We start from the raw sequence: 13,205 nt of genomic DNA, 5'->3' as shown, positions 1-13,205 counted from the left end.
GGCTCGGCGGCAGCGAGGGCGGCAATAGCGCCTCCGTGTGAGGGGGTTCTCCGTGCGAGGGGGCCGGGTTGGGCCTGAGCCGGGACCGCAGTGGGGTGACGGGGTAAACCTGGGCTGGAGAGACGGGACGTGTGGCTGGCATAAAATTATTGCCAGAATTATTTTTCCCTTAGCTTTTTTGTGTATATGGAACATGGTGAATGAGAGTTGGGCCTGTCTGTTTTCACACTTTAAAAAGTGTGTCTAGCTGGTTGCAGAATACCAGCTTACTGAAATGATAGCCATCAAAAGCAAGTTACTAAGTAATTATCTTGATTCTGCTTACAGTTTAGACGTTTTAATATTACTCAGGTTCCAACATTCTCCACTGTTACAAAAGTACACTAATTTCTATGTTTGTATATTTGATTTCTAGGAAATAAGCATTCAGCTGCTCAGAAAAATGAAGATGTTGCTCAAAGGTATAATTTCTGAGGAAGGGTATGTGGTGTTTGTGTTGTTCTGCTTCACTTTGAAATTGCTGTCTGTAAGTGGCAGAGGCTTTCCTATCTCAGAGTACCAGGACTAATTTCAGTAAGTCACCAGCATCAACATCATGTAGACATGGTATTTGTTTGTTTTAATCCTTCCTTTTCTTTGTAACTTCACACTCAGTCATGTCCTAGTTCTCTTTTTCTTCCCATTCTTCATGTCTTACACAGTTCCTCTTTTCCTGACAACACTCCATAAATTGTCCCAGGTTCTTTGACCAGCCAGTTCTGGATTTCCCTCTTGGAAGAAAATTTGGGGAGTGTATCTCAATACACTAAGAGTCAATGCTTTTCTTAACCATCAAATAAAGCAAACCAATATAAAATATATAACCCTTTCTAGTTATAGCAGAATTACTAGTCCAGTTACTTGTTGCTTTTTTGGCCAACATGGTGTGATGCAGAAAAATGTAAGCTGTATTTCAGATAAAAATAAAAAAAGGATTGGAAAATTGTTTATGGAAATCTGTCCAATCTGTCATTCAGTGTCTGTTCTGTTACAGGAAAGCAGCTCTGGAGACTGCACTGAGAAAGAAGATTGAATGTGAGAAAAAAGCATTGTCTATTGTTGAACAGCTCCTGGAAGAGGACATTACTGAAGAGTTCCTTCTAAATTGTGTAGGTGTTGCCATTTTTTATATTGTATTGTATCATAGTGTGGTACTTTTTAAAAGAAATTTTTGGAACAATTTGCTGCAGTTTAAAATAGCCAAACTATTGATTCCCTTTTGTACCAGCTCTGATAGCAATTTCCTTATTTTTAAGGGTTCTGCAGTGAAAATATGCCCTAGTTTTGCAGGATTGTATACAGTAATTAATCCTCACTCTTTTATCACAACCTTTTCCAGAACCTCTGTGGTTCTGGCCTGACAGATGAACTGTCAAAATTTAGGTTTTCATCATGCCATCTGTAAATTTAGACAAAGTCTCTGTAATGTACCACAGTTAACTGCCAGAAGAATTTTGCTGGAATGGTATGATGAGTGCGCTTTTTAAGGTTGTAAATAGGCTGATTAATAGGTGTATAAAACACATAAGTAGAGGAAAATTATGGAAATAAGTGCCACACTAGAGGCAAAATTATAAAGGTCTTGTATATGTAAAAAAGAAATTTCCACATCTTTTTTCCTCCTCTATTTACCTTTTACCTTTTCCACGTGTAGGTTCTCAATGTTTTTTATCAAACTTAATAGACAACTGTAATAAAATTTAAGTTATTTATATGCTTAAGAGATGTTCTGAGTACAAAAACTGACAAGTTTTCCATTATCTGTTGTTGAACTATTTTCTTGCCATTTTAGGGAAAATGTATTACTCCATCTCACTATAAAGACGTTGTTGATGAACGGTCTATCATCAAACTGTGTGGTTATCCTCTGTGTCAGAAAAAACTGGAAAATGTAAGTTGCTTCTCCTTAATGCTGTTATCAAATGAATCTTTTCACAATTTTTATTCTCTTGCATTTTCTTATTAATTCTAAACTTAGAATATTTAGCACAGATTACTCTCAAGTAATGAGCCAGGCATTATATAATTCCATTTCAGTATAATCCTTCTGAAGTGGAAGGTAAAATTTGATCAGTAGACAGCAGTTATTGTATGACAGAATCAGTTACTGTATAATCAGAATCACAATCCCTGTATCTGTTTTGACAGTGATAAAGAGGAATGAATTGTGGCTTCATGGCCTTCCTCTCTGAATGAAAAACTTGGAAATTTTGTTCTTCTGTCAGCGTAGCAACAGATGTTTATGAAAAGGATTGAAGTGAAGGACCGATACAGTGCAAGGATATTATTATGTGAATGCATACATATCTGCCATGAAAATGTATGTCAGCTGTGTCATGATGAACGTCACCCCTCTTTAGGTGTGATGTGTGAGAGCTTAAGCAGAACTCAGAGGTCAGTTAGATAATCTGTGATGTAATACCAGTGCTACATGTTATTATCTGAAAGCAATCTACTCAAGTACAAAACAATTTACTGTTCTGGACTTCTAAATATTTGCGCAGATGTTCATTTCAAAGCTGTTACAGTTTACACAAGTTCCTCTGGATTTGTCTAGGTAGCGGTGGGAGTCTGAAAGTACAGTCTCACATGCTTATAAAAAGGTCTGGATTACAGAAGGACCTGTCTGTAATTGCTCAGCACTTACACATGGGGAAGGCTTCTGCCATGGCAGCTCCATTGTTTTATGTTCAGCACTGGTTTTCTTATAACTGTGGAGCTGCCTTTTACTGATTAATGAGATGTATATTATTAAATTGCCATTCTTACAACAGGTGCAACATCAGAAGAATTGAAAGAAAAGGTGGTTGTAGTATGCAATCCAGTTAAACAAAATATGTTGGACATACCTAAATATGTGAATTAAGAATGAAGTTTTCTCTGTAGTCATGATGGAACTGACAGTTTTGCTGATGAAAGTATATTGTTTTAGGTGCCAAAGCAGAAGTACAGAATTTCAACAAAAACAAACAGGGTTTATGATATCACTGAAAGAAAGGTATGGAAACAAGTATATTTTTAGAATGTGTTTAATAGTGGCAACATCAGAAATGCATTTTGTAACAGCATTCATATAGTGGCTTGATTCAAAGGCAAATACGTTTGGTTCTTAGGAAAATAATTTTCACAAACAGTTAGAACATGAAATTTTTTGTGCATTTCACTTCCCAGATGATATCTGTGGTGAGACAAGACATACTTAAGTTTAAACATCACATGGAAAGTTCTACTTGGATAGCAGTTTGAAGGTGGTACAGCTGATCCGTTAAAGGCATTTGTGAAGAAGTGTTCTTTATTTTGCACTAGCATAGTCAGTGAGCTTTAGTAGGGTCCAAATGCACATCCTTTTCAATCACTGAAGTTTGAAGTAATGTACAATTTGCATCTTATATATTCCTTAGTGTTGTTTTTTGAGGACTTTTAAACATAAAACCTAACTCTTCACAAAATGTTTCTTTCTGGAAGCATATTCACATATGTGATTGCATTAAAGTCATCTTAGCTAGTTCACAGGATATTTAATCACCTAAAGACACTTAGACACTAAATTGTAAGATAAATGTTTCCAGTTACTAAACACCTGAATTTTATTGTATGTCTTTCAAACTGTATGAACAGCATATTGGGTTATGGGTTGCTCTTTGAACAGCTTGGTTTGTTGGGGTTTTTTAAAATTATTGTTATAAAGAATCCAACAGTGGTTTGCTTCTCAGTATGTAATGAAAGTGCAGAAAGCACAAAAATGGGGAAGAAGCAGCTAAATGTGGTTTGTGGGGCACAAGAGAGACCTGTTTGATAGGTTGGGTTTCTCACGTGAGCTAAAAATCTGACCATAGGCTTGAAAAGAAATGTTTTTGGTACCTAATTTTACAGGCATTAAAAGCAATTACTTTTGTACCTTTCTGTGAATTAAAGTTGGCCTTAATCATGTTTTCTTGCTTTTTCTCATTGCCAGTGCTTTTGCAGCAACTTTTGCTACAGAGCATCTAAATATTTTGAAGCTCAAATTTCCAAAAGTCCAGTATGGATGAGAGAAGAAGAAAAGTAAGTATAATCTTATATATTCATTGCACCTTTTGAGAATATTATCTCTCTGTGCATCTGCAGTGGTAATTGAGTAGCTGCAGCACGTCAAAATGATTGGCTGAAGCAGAGGTAGCTGATGTTAATGTGTTAGCTTAGCATGGTGTTTGTTCATCACATCTACTTAGCAGGCATGACCATGTTAGTTTAGAGGGCAGACTAGTTAGGAATAATAATTAACTCCTATGAACTTTAAAATGTACTTACTGGGATTGAATTTTTACAAACTGTATAATGTACAGGATAAATTAATCTTACTCTGTTACAAGAGATTTTCTAATTTTAGTGCAGCACTTGACATTGATCTTAAGCTTAGGCAGTGAATGCTTACATCTGAAAGCAGTCTATAACATGAAGAGGTTGTTTATCCGATCTAAATTTCTGATTGCCCATTTCTTGTTCTTCCTGCAATATACATTTTTGGAACAGGGTATGCAGTCCATGTTCCCAGCTTAAGAAACATGGGCTTGCAAATAATCAATGGAACCAATGGGTGTCACTGTTGAACAATAAAGGCTTGCATGGAGAATGTTCAGCAAATTTACTCAGCTTTCATTGTCCAATACGCTACTTTTAATAGTATCCTGGTTTTCAACAGAAGAAACTAGGTGGATTTATTTGTACTATATGAAATATATGATCAATGAGAGAAGAGTTTTAGAGCAGCCTCATCAGATCTGAGGTATTCTAGTAAGTAAAGACTACAACCTCCACTTAAAACTCCATAGAAGAGTTATATGGAGCTAATAATTTAAATCACTTTGTTTTCACCTTTAGTTTTCATACTCTTGTTTATTGATATGAGTGGTGCATCTTTCCTGCGGGGTCTTTTACATACTGAAAGGTATTAGTGCACTGGCTTGCATTTAGTGCATGTTTAAAAGGTTTTCTTTCAGTCATAGGACACATGAGATTTTTAACATTTTTGGATAAGAGGAATAGGACTGTGATGCTGCCTCATAACTGAATTGAAGTAGATTAATTGCAAGCAGAGGTTTGGAAGGAAACTTGTCAGAATCTGTTTAGTAATGTTTTTAGTTTCTGGAAACCTTTGAAAACAATTTTCTTAAAAAATATAACTTGATACTCTAATTTTTAACAAATTAAAATTTAAAATAAGTAAAAATATCCTGAATATTCATATTTTTTACAGTAATTGGAAAATTTTCCTATAAATAGCCCAGTATTGTCTTTACTGTAGGAAGGCATAAGGTCCTGTATGATCTATGAGGATCTTGGCATATTCACTTGTTTGAAGAAGAGACCGAAGGGTGATCTGAAAGCAGTGTGCAACCAGTAGAAAAAAGTTAGAAATACTACATCTTGGTTGATGGCCACAGATAATCACGTGAATGGTTCAGGTTGGAAAACTAACATACTAAGGTTATGGTGGAATGAAACAGGATACTCAGCAATGTTTTGAAATCTCTGTCTTTGGAGGTTTTAAAGATTTAAACTTCATGAATTTGTGGCTGACTTAACCTCGTGCTGGTGACAGTTGCATTTCAGGCAGGAGATGAGCCTAGAGCCTTGCAGAGGCCCTTTTTGACAGCCCTTTGTGTCATTTGGTGACTGGGGTAAATTCTGTTCACAGTAACAGCGTCGTGCTGCAGGCATGCGAGTCACACTCCCCATGCACAAACCTGCTCTTGCTAGCCTTGCTTTGAACAGAGCATGTTGGACTGGAAGATCCTCAGATGTCCCTTCCAAACGGAACTATTCTTGTATTTTATGTGTATTTCAAGAGAATAGATTTAGCAGGAAAATATTCATTCTGTGTCTTCTTTTTTCAGACCACCAGACATAGAGCTGCTGAAGGAGGGACGGAGGTACATTGAACAATTCTTTTTGTTGTTAGGTTAGCTAAAAATTTTAGCATCATAGCAGATGAAAAGGGAATCTGATTTGCTGTGTTACAAAAAAGACCTTACTAGAACCTATGCAAACGTTTTTTTTTTTCTTTTGTGATTCTAACCCAGCATATTTGATCTGTATGATTTAGTGTACAGCTGCTCTTGGATTGTGTGTCTTAATTGAGCCTGTTGAAATCTGAAACAAATACACTGTTTGTACTTTGAATATTTTATGCCATCTATTCTTTATAAAGAAAATTGTGCCAATTATATGTGATGAAAGCTTCTGTATGTCTTAATCTAAAAGTTCTATATCAGCCAAAATGAAATCATGCTATTCTGTCATCTCACTGTACCTCGCTGTGTATTGTGCACCTTTCTGTTTGTTTTCTTTTGCAACATGTTGCCATTAGGTGGCAAACTTATATATGCTGAAACAGCTCAGCTGTCCCACTGATTTAAGGGCACTATATTCCTGTATATATTTGCATGCCTGTCTTCATTTTAAAATTGTACTATTCATGATGCTAAGTCTGACATTATCCTGCTCTTTAATAATATCTTGTTTATACTGTTCTTTTCTAACTAATAATCAGCTGAGAACTCCCTTCTCTAAATAGTCTCTATACTTGTCATTTTGACTGTAGAATAGTACAACTCTTAGAGTTCAAGCAGACTTTTAGAAGAGCACTTATGATTCTTAAAGCAAAAAATTACACTTCTGCTATAAAGGGGAAAATGCTTTTTTTTATCATTCTTACTTGAGAATGAAAAGCTATTGCAGGTAAAAGCCATTTCTTATTTCACTGATGACTTGTGTTTTCTTTTGTAGTGGACAATCTGGAGAGGAGGTGAAACTATGTGATGAAGTAATTAAAGCATCTGACATTGAAAATCCTAGGATATCTTCAGATCCATGTGAATCTGGTTCTCATGACACAGCCAGTGACAGCAGTACTGATACTGAACAAGGATTTATTTCTTCTGTCCTACCAGGAAGTCAGTCAAGTTCAGCCAATTTTGCACAGCAGTTGCACAGAAAAACCATCTTCAAAAAGAAACATGCTCAGAAAGTCCATGCCAGCCCTAAAACTGAAGATGCAGATGTGGTAGAAGCCACTGAACAACTCTCTCATTGTAAATTAGACATTCAGGAAGAAAGACATGCTTGCTCTGTTCATAATGAAGTAACTGCACCACCTTCAAGCGATACTGCTCCTGAGAAATCAAGTGCATCAGTAATCTCTGAAAATACGTGTGGATCACAGATAGTTTTTCTAGGTGTGAGCAAAAGAGGAGCAGAGCATCTTAAAAGAACACTGGCTAACTCAACAGAACATAAAAACCCTGAACTGAGGCATCCAGTTAATTCCAAAGGCAGTTTACTAGAAGTGCTTAGGCAGACACTTATGGAATGGAGAACTGAGGAAACTTTAAAATTTCTCTATGGCCCAAACTATACTTCTTTGTGCTCATCAGAGTGCATAGCATCTGTCAACCAGGAGACTGAAGAACTTGATGAGGATGACTTAGATACAGCTGATGATCTTGACACTGTTGCTGCAGGGGACTCTGAAAACAGTTTGAACTACTCTTTACCTTTCACAGGCTCAGGTGGAATAGTTAAGCCTGTGCCTAGTTATGAAAAGTTAAAAGAAGAAACAGAGTTCCTAGAACTCCGAGTGAAAGAGTTCTATAAAGGAAGGTGCATCTTGGCTGAAGAGGCAGCAACACTAGCACAAGCAGGGGAACATCTAAGCAAAGACAAAGTAAGTATCTGGGGGAGCAGTGTGGAAGTTGCATGAAGGCTGAATAGACCTTCAAAGAATTAGTGCTTTGTTTCTGCTATCATAAGTGGATAAGTATCTTGCATGGAGAAAAAGAAAATTCTCTTAACTCCATACTGTATGGTGCATCAGGTTATGCAGGTGTCTGCCCATTAAAAAGTAGTTTGGTTTTTTTTAATTCAGAGATAAGAGTTATTTAATGTTTCAGTTTTTGTTGATTATCTGTGACTTTTTTGATGTACTGACTTTAGTTAAACACTAGGTTATAGCTGTTAAAGTTTCTTGTCTAATACAGGATGATCAACAGGAAGATCTCACCTTCCCCCTTGTTGATTCTAATGCACAAATGCAGATTAGGAAGCGGATCGTCCTTGAAAAGCTGAGAAAAGCGTAAGTACCCTTTACTTAGGTGAGTGCCAGTCTGAAGTTGGTGCTCATTTTTCATTGTTTTAAGTAACAAACACACTATCCAAGAATGGGCCTGGCTCTTTCTAGGTGGCTCTAGTCATAACTTTAGCCCATTATTGCCTTAAAGGATTTACTTATTTCTGCAATAGTCAGCTGTAGTAGAGTGCAGGTGTCAGTTTGCACAAACTGTAGGTACCAACAGCTTAAGTTTAGACTGAAAATTTTGAAATTGATTGAGAGGAGTGCAGATATTTGTCTTGTACCGTTACTTGTAAACAAATCTTTGTTATTGTTTAAGCATAGGTCTTACAAAGATAGAGTTTCTAATGCATGTTTGGGTGGCTGGTATCAGTATGCCCCTAGCTACAACTACTAAAGGCCCTCAGAATTGGATCTTAAAACTTTCACGTACATAAAAAGGCTTTGGACATTTCTGATATAGCTGTTAAAATTATTAAATTGTCAGAGTTGGGAGGACCATGAAAATACTCTCATTGTCAAGGCAGTGCAGATATAAATGAGTGTTTGAAGGTCATGATTCTGTTGATTTTTTTGGTGGGGATATTTACTTTTCTGTCAGTGTAGCTTGTGTTACCTAGCCAAACTAGGTTTTGCAGAAGGTTTTGTGTTTTTTTAACTTAAAAACCTCACAACCAGCCCCTCCATCCCTGCCAAAATAAAAAGAAAATCCTTTCTGTTTTTCTCTACCTGCACCATGTGTGGATAGGCCACAAACATGGAATCAAACCATCCCCCAAGTGTCTTGTCTGTAAGTGTTGATTGTTTTAAATTCCCTGAGCAGTCGTCCTGTCACAATCAAGAGAGAATTTTCATTGTGATAAAGCAATGAATATGCCCAGCATCATAAGAGTCCTGTGTTCAGTTTTTGTAAAACATGCAGTCTTCCAGAATACGGATGTGTTATGTGCATATAAATGCAAATCACCAGATAATCAAATGCAAGAGAATTTTAACTATTAAACAAGTAAATAGAGGCAAAAGTTTAATCCTAAATTTGAAAATCAAAGGATGTTATTTCCATCATTTGGGAATCCTGACAACTAGTTAAAGAGAATGTGCAGTTTGTGTGGTCTGTTTTTTTTTGTGCACAGATAAGTAGGGAGGAAACCTGTCTTTTTCTCTCCTTTGAAATTTTCTGATAACTGTCATCAGGATTTCAACTATCAAGCTGAAAGTGGACTGATATTTCTGTTGCATGTGTGAGTCTGAGGTTAGCAGGTATATTATGTGTGAATATCTCTTTTAGACATGCAGTTTCCTTTTGTATTGTTATTTTTGACCTAAGTAAATATAAACCTTCAAAAAATGTGTGCAGCCTGTAGTTCTAATCTTCGTAATTGTAAATATTTTTCAGAACTGAAACATGGAATTAGTAAATATAATTATGTAAGTATGTAGAACTATATTTAAATCTTCACATTCACACTGAACTAGAGCATCTTAATTTTAAAATCAAGTAGTTGCAAAGTGAAGATGTTGGCCCAAACAGCACACAAAGAGAGCTGAAGTGAAAAACTACAGCCTGATCTGCTGCACAAAAGTCAATCTCTTTTCCATTTTACTAACTTGGATAAGCTTTAGTGGAAGTCCTACTTGAGAAGAAATGAGAAAGAGGGGAAAATGTATATTGACTGGTGTCTTTTGCCTTCTAGATTATCTGTAGTTTTGGGCCCTCTTCAGATTGCTTTAGCTGATGTTTACACAGAGCTAAAAAATCTTGTCAAAACTTTCCGGTGAGTATTTACTTAGAGATTCTTGTAAATTGATGAATTAAACATGCTGTTGAATGATTTGTGATTTGGGCACAAAGAGGGGCCCTATTGCAGATTTGCCCTTCTCTAACTGTGTGTTCATGTCACATTCCCTGTGGACTAACAAGTCAGCCCTTTCCCTGCTCCTGACAGTGGCTAGGTCACCAGGAGTATTTGTAGATTTTTAAAAACTAGGCCAGTGGTCTCTGGAGGATGCTGGTGAGTCTTTTAAAGGTTCTGCTACCTCGTCACCTCCTATTAAGCGTGAGTTTCTGAGATCTGTCCCTTTCTTTTGCTCTGACTCCATGCAGCTGGGCTAAATGGTTTTAATCTGGTTAATAATTTTTGCCACTAACTCCTAGAGTCATTCAGTCAGATCTGTCTTGTTTCTGATTTCAAAGGGAAGTAGGTCTAGTGGGCACTTTCATTACCACAGGTGAAGCTTCTGCTTCAGTCAGTAGGACTAAAGACAGTATATGGATGGAAACGGTGAGATAAAGGAGGGAAAACAAAACTTATCTGAACATTTTAAGGTTTTCTTTGGGAGACAACTCTCATAACCTGGACCTAGATTGTATCCTGCATCCTCAAGTATTGTCAGAAAAAAGCAACAGCAGTTGCCAACTGTGTGTGCCTTGTCCCTCTTGAAACATCCCTCCCACATCCTCAGCTTGAGATTTACATGTAAATTTTCCAAAACTTATTCATGTAGCATTTGCCATGAGGAATCTAGGGTTTGGTGAACAGAAACACAGGTCTACCTGATTCCTTATGTTTTACCCCATGTCTGAGGGATGCCACTAAAACACAGATGTCTCTGCAAGATTTCTTACTGTGGAAGATTCTCTCTTCCTTTCTGGTATCTCTTTAAAAACATTGACACTATTTGAATTTGGTTCTCTGATTGTAGTCTTTTAAGTTCTAATTCACCTTTTATTTTAACTACACCACTGAAACCAGTGAAAATATTTTTGCATATAATGCATAGACACCTATTGTTTGAGTAAGATCTTTGTGTCTTAAAACAGTTTCATTGTTCTGCAGTTTAAATGTTTAATAGTCACTTTAGCTTATGGATTGATAAACGTGGAGAAACTACATTTGGTGTCTTTCAAACTACTTTTTATGATTGAGTATCTAAGAAGGCCCAGAGGTTCTCAAAAACAGAGCTTCTATTTTAAATAATTTTTGGTATTCAAAGAGAATGGGGCATGAATATAAAGTTTTCAGTGGTTTATAGCAAATAAGACCTGAAGCCAAAATAGTCTTCTAAAACACCGGTGTATGTGTGTATTAAGATACTTCGGGTTTACAGAATAGAACTAAATCAATTTTATTTGGACTTTAACCAGATACCTGGTTCATATAGCCGTAATTAATCATAATTTAAAGGTTTCCCCTAATCTTAGTTTTGATCTTAGATAACACTTTGTAAGTTGATTTTTGTGCCTTTTTTTGTTAGGAAGTAATTTGAAGGTAATGGTAGGGGTTCTCTTACTTTGGAGATTCCAGATCAGTTGCTTAGAAATTAAGGATTCTGGGTGGGAATCATTAAAGACAAATGTGGGTGCTATACAAGAGTTTTAAAATATAATTATCTAATATATATCTCAGAATAACTGGAGTTTTGTTGTCACTGATAGCAAAATAATACAAAAATACAGGAAGTAAGGAAGCAATAAAAACCTTTGGGCCCTTTTTCTGTCTTGCATTACTGATGTGGAAGGGTCTGTTGGTACACAAGAGCTAGCTCATGGATATTAAGATGATGACACAGACTTGAATCTCCAGTTTGGTATGTAGGTTTAAGTGTATTTAATATTAGTAGTCTCTTAAGTTTCGGTTTGAATGCCTTGGCAGGGAGACTTGGGATAAATATTAAAAGGTATTTGTATTTACAGGGTATAGAAATTCAGGTGTTACTTTCTTAGGTAATGAAGTTCAAATGTTTAATGATGATGGAGGAGCACTGATAAATGCTCGTGCTCTTTCCTGCTTTTTGTACTGAAGATATTTCAGGCTGAAGAGCTTGCCAAAGAGGGTAGTAGATAAAATACATGGCTGTAGTAGAGCTTAGCTGAAGAAGGGTAAAACAGCATGTGGTGAACTAAGCAACAACGATTTTCAGCTCCATTGGCTTTTAAAGGAACACTTGCAGTTCAGCCTCCTTTGGGCAGCATTTTATTCAATCACCACTGCTAAGAAGCACACTAGAGAGATCTCAAGAGACATTTTAGAATGGTTAGAGCTCTTCCCAAACAAAGTCCCTCAGTGCCTGTAAGCTTTTGTTAGGAAAACTGAGATGTCAAATAATTCTCCAGAGTGTGTAAAGGCACTTTGTTAAAAGATCAAGAGAAAATTAGCTTCTTATATATAAACTGAGGATAAATTATTTTGAATATGTGGTTGAGTTTTTTTAAGGCATAATACTTCATTTCGAAAATAGAATTCCATCTGTATTTTATGGTTACGAGTATTTAAATTCCCATTATAGATCTTATCATTGACATTGAACTCTACCAATGAGTCAGATGTGAGATGTATTCAAGACTTCTTGTTACATCTTGGTTTTATCATGTGTCCAAGACAGTCTTTTAGCTTTTAAGTATGTATCATGAATATATGTTATCTGGCACTTATTTATACCTATTTTACCTACTTCCCTTGTTAAGTGGAATTTTAAGTTCTGGGTTTGAAGTCAATCAGTAGTACTTGGTTGTAGACAAAGTTCTGTGTAGAAATAGAGGCGTATCAGGATGTTAATGACTTTTTCTCAAGTAATTAGGCTTCTCTCAAAGGAAGCCTAAAGTTAAATAGTGACTTATTTTTGCTGTTTGACATCAGACTAAATTATATTACATTATGTAAATACATTGCTGTTTTCCAGGAGGTAGAAAAGTTGTCTTTTATGGTTAAATTTGTCTAGTAGAAACCTAAAGAAAAACAATATATGCTTCAGTATTTGCCTGTGCTGCCCTGGATTAGTTAAACTTCACTCATCTTAGTGCAAGTTTTTGAAAAAATACAGGTAGCTGAGGTTTCCTAAAGTCATGACTTTGTATCCTAATCCCATTAAGTCAGTTTCCTGATTTACAGAATGGGCAGTTTCTTGAACTGCAGTTAGATATGCCCATACCTGGGAATCTGAATGTAGGAAGGAAAGTCTGCTGTGTTTGCAAAGATGCTAGGTTTAGTGTTTTCATTTACTCTGGATTCCTACAATTTCCCTACTGGAATTCCCTTGCTTTGCAGGCTGGGCACTA

General features: G+C 36.3%; 1 protein-coding gene across 2 annotated transcripts in view; it reads left to right on the top strand.

Moving 5' to 3' along the window:
• Positions 1 to 13,205, top strand: part of RPAP2 (RNA polymerase II associated protein 2) — a 35,608-nt gene that overhangs the window by 454 nt on the left and 21,949 nt on the right. For both annotated transcript variants that reach the window (XR_008841097.1, XM_056497924.1), the window contains exons 2-10: positions 416 to 461; positions 1,034 to 1,148; positions 1,832 to 1,930; positions 2,972 to 3,037; positions 3,995 to 4,083; positions 5,916 to 5,951; positions 6,808 to 7,744; positions 8,058 to 8,152; positions 9,844 to 9,924. Coding sequence is in view for 1 of the 2 variants with exons in the window: in XM_056497924.1 (XP_056353899.1) it covers positions 416 to 461; positions 1,034 to 1,148; positions 1,832 to 1,930; positions 2,972 to 3,037; positions 3,995 to 4,083; positions 5,916 to 5,951; positions 6,808 to 7,744; positions 8,058 to 8,152; positions 9,844 to 9,924 (1,564 nt within the window). In the remaining variant the exon portion in view is untranslated. The remainder of the gene's footprint in view (positions 1 to 415; positions 462 to 1,033; positions 1,149 to 1,831; positions 1,931 to 2,971; positions 3,038 to 3,994; positions 4,084 to 5,915; positions 5,952 to 6,807; positions 7,745 to 8,057; positions 8,153 to 9,843; positions 9,925 to 13,205) is intronic.

The sequence above is a fragment of the Oenanthe melanoleuca genome, chromosome 8 (genome assembly GCF_029582105.1).
Source record: "Oenanthe melanoleuca isolate GR-GAL-2019-014 chromosome 8, OMel1.0, whole genome shotgun sequence".
Taxonomy (NCBI): domain Eukaryota; kingdom Metazoa; phylum Chordata; class Aves; order Passeriformes; family Muscicapidae; genus Oenanthe; species Oenanthe melanoleuca.
This window is presented reverse-complemented; position numbering and strand designations above follow the sequence as displayed.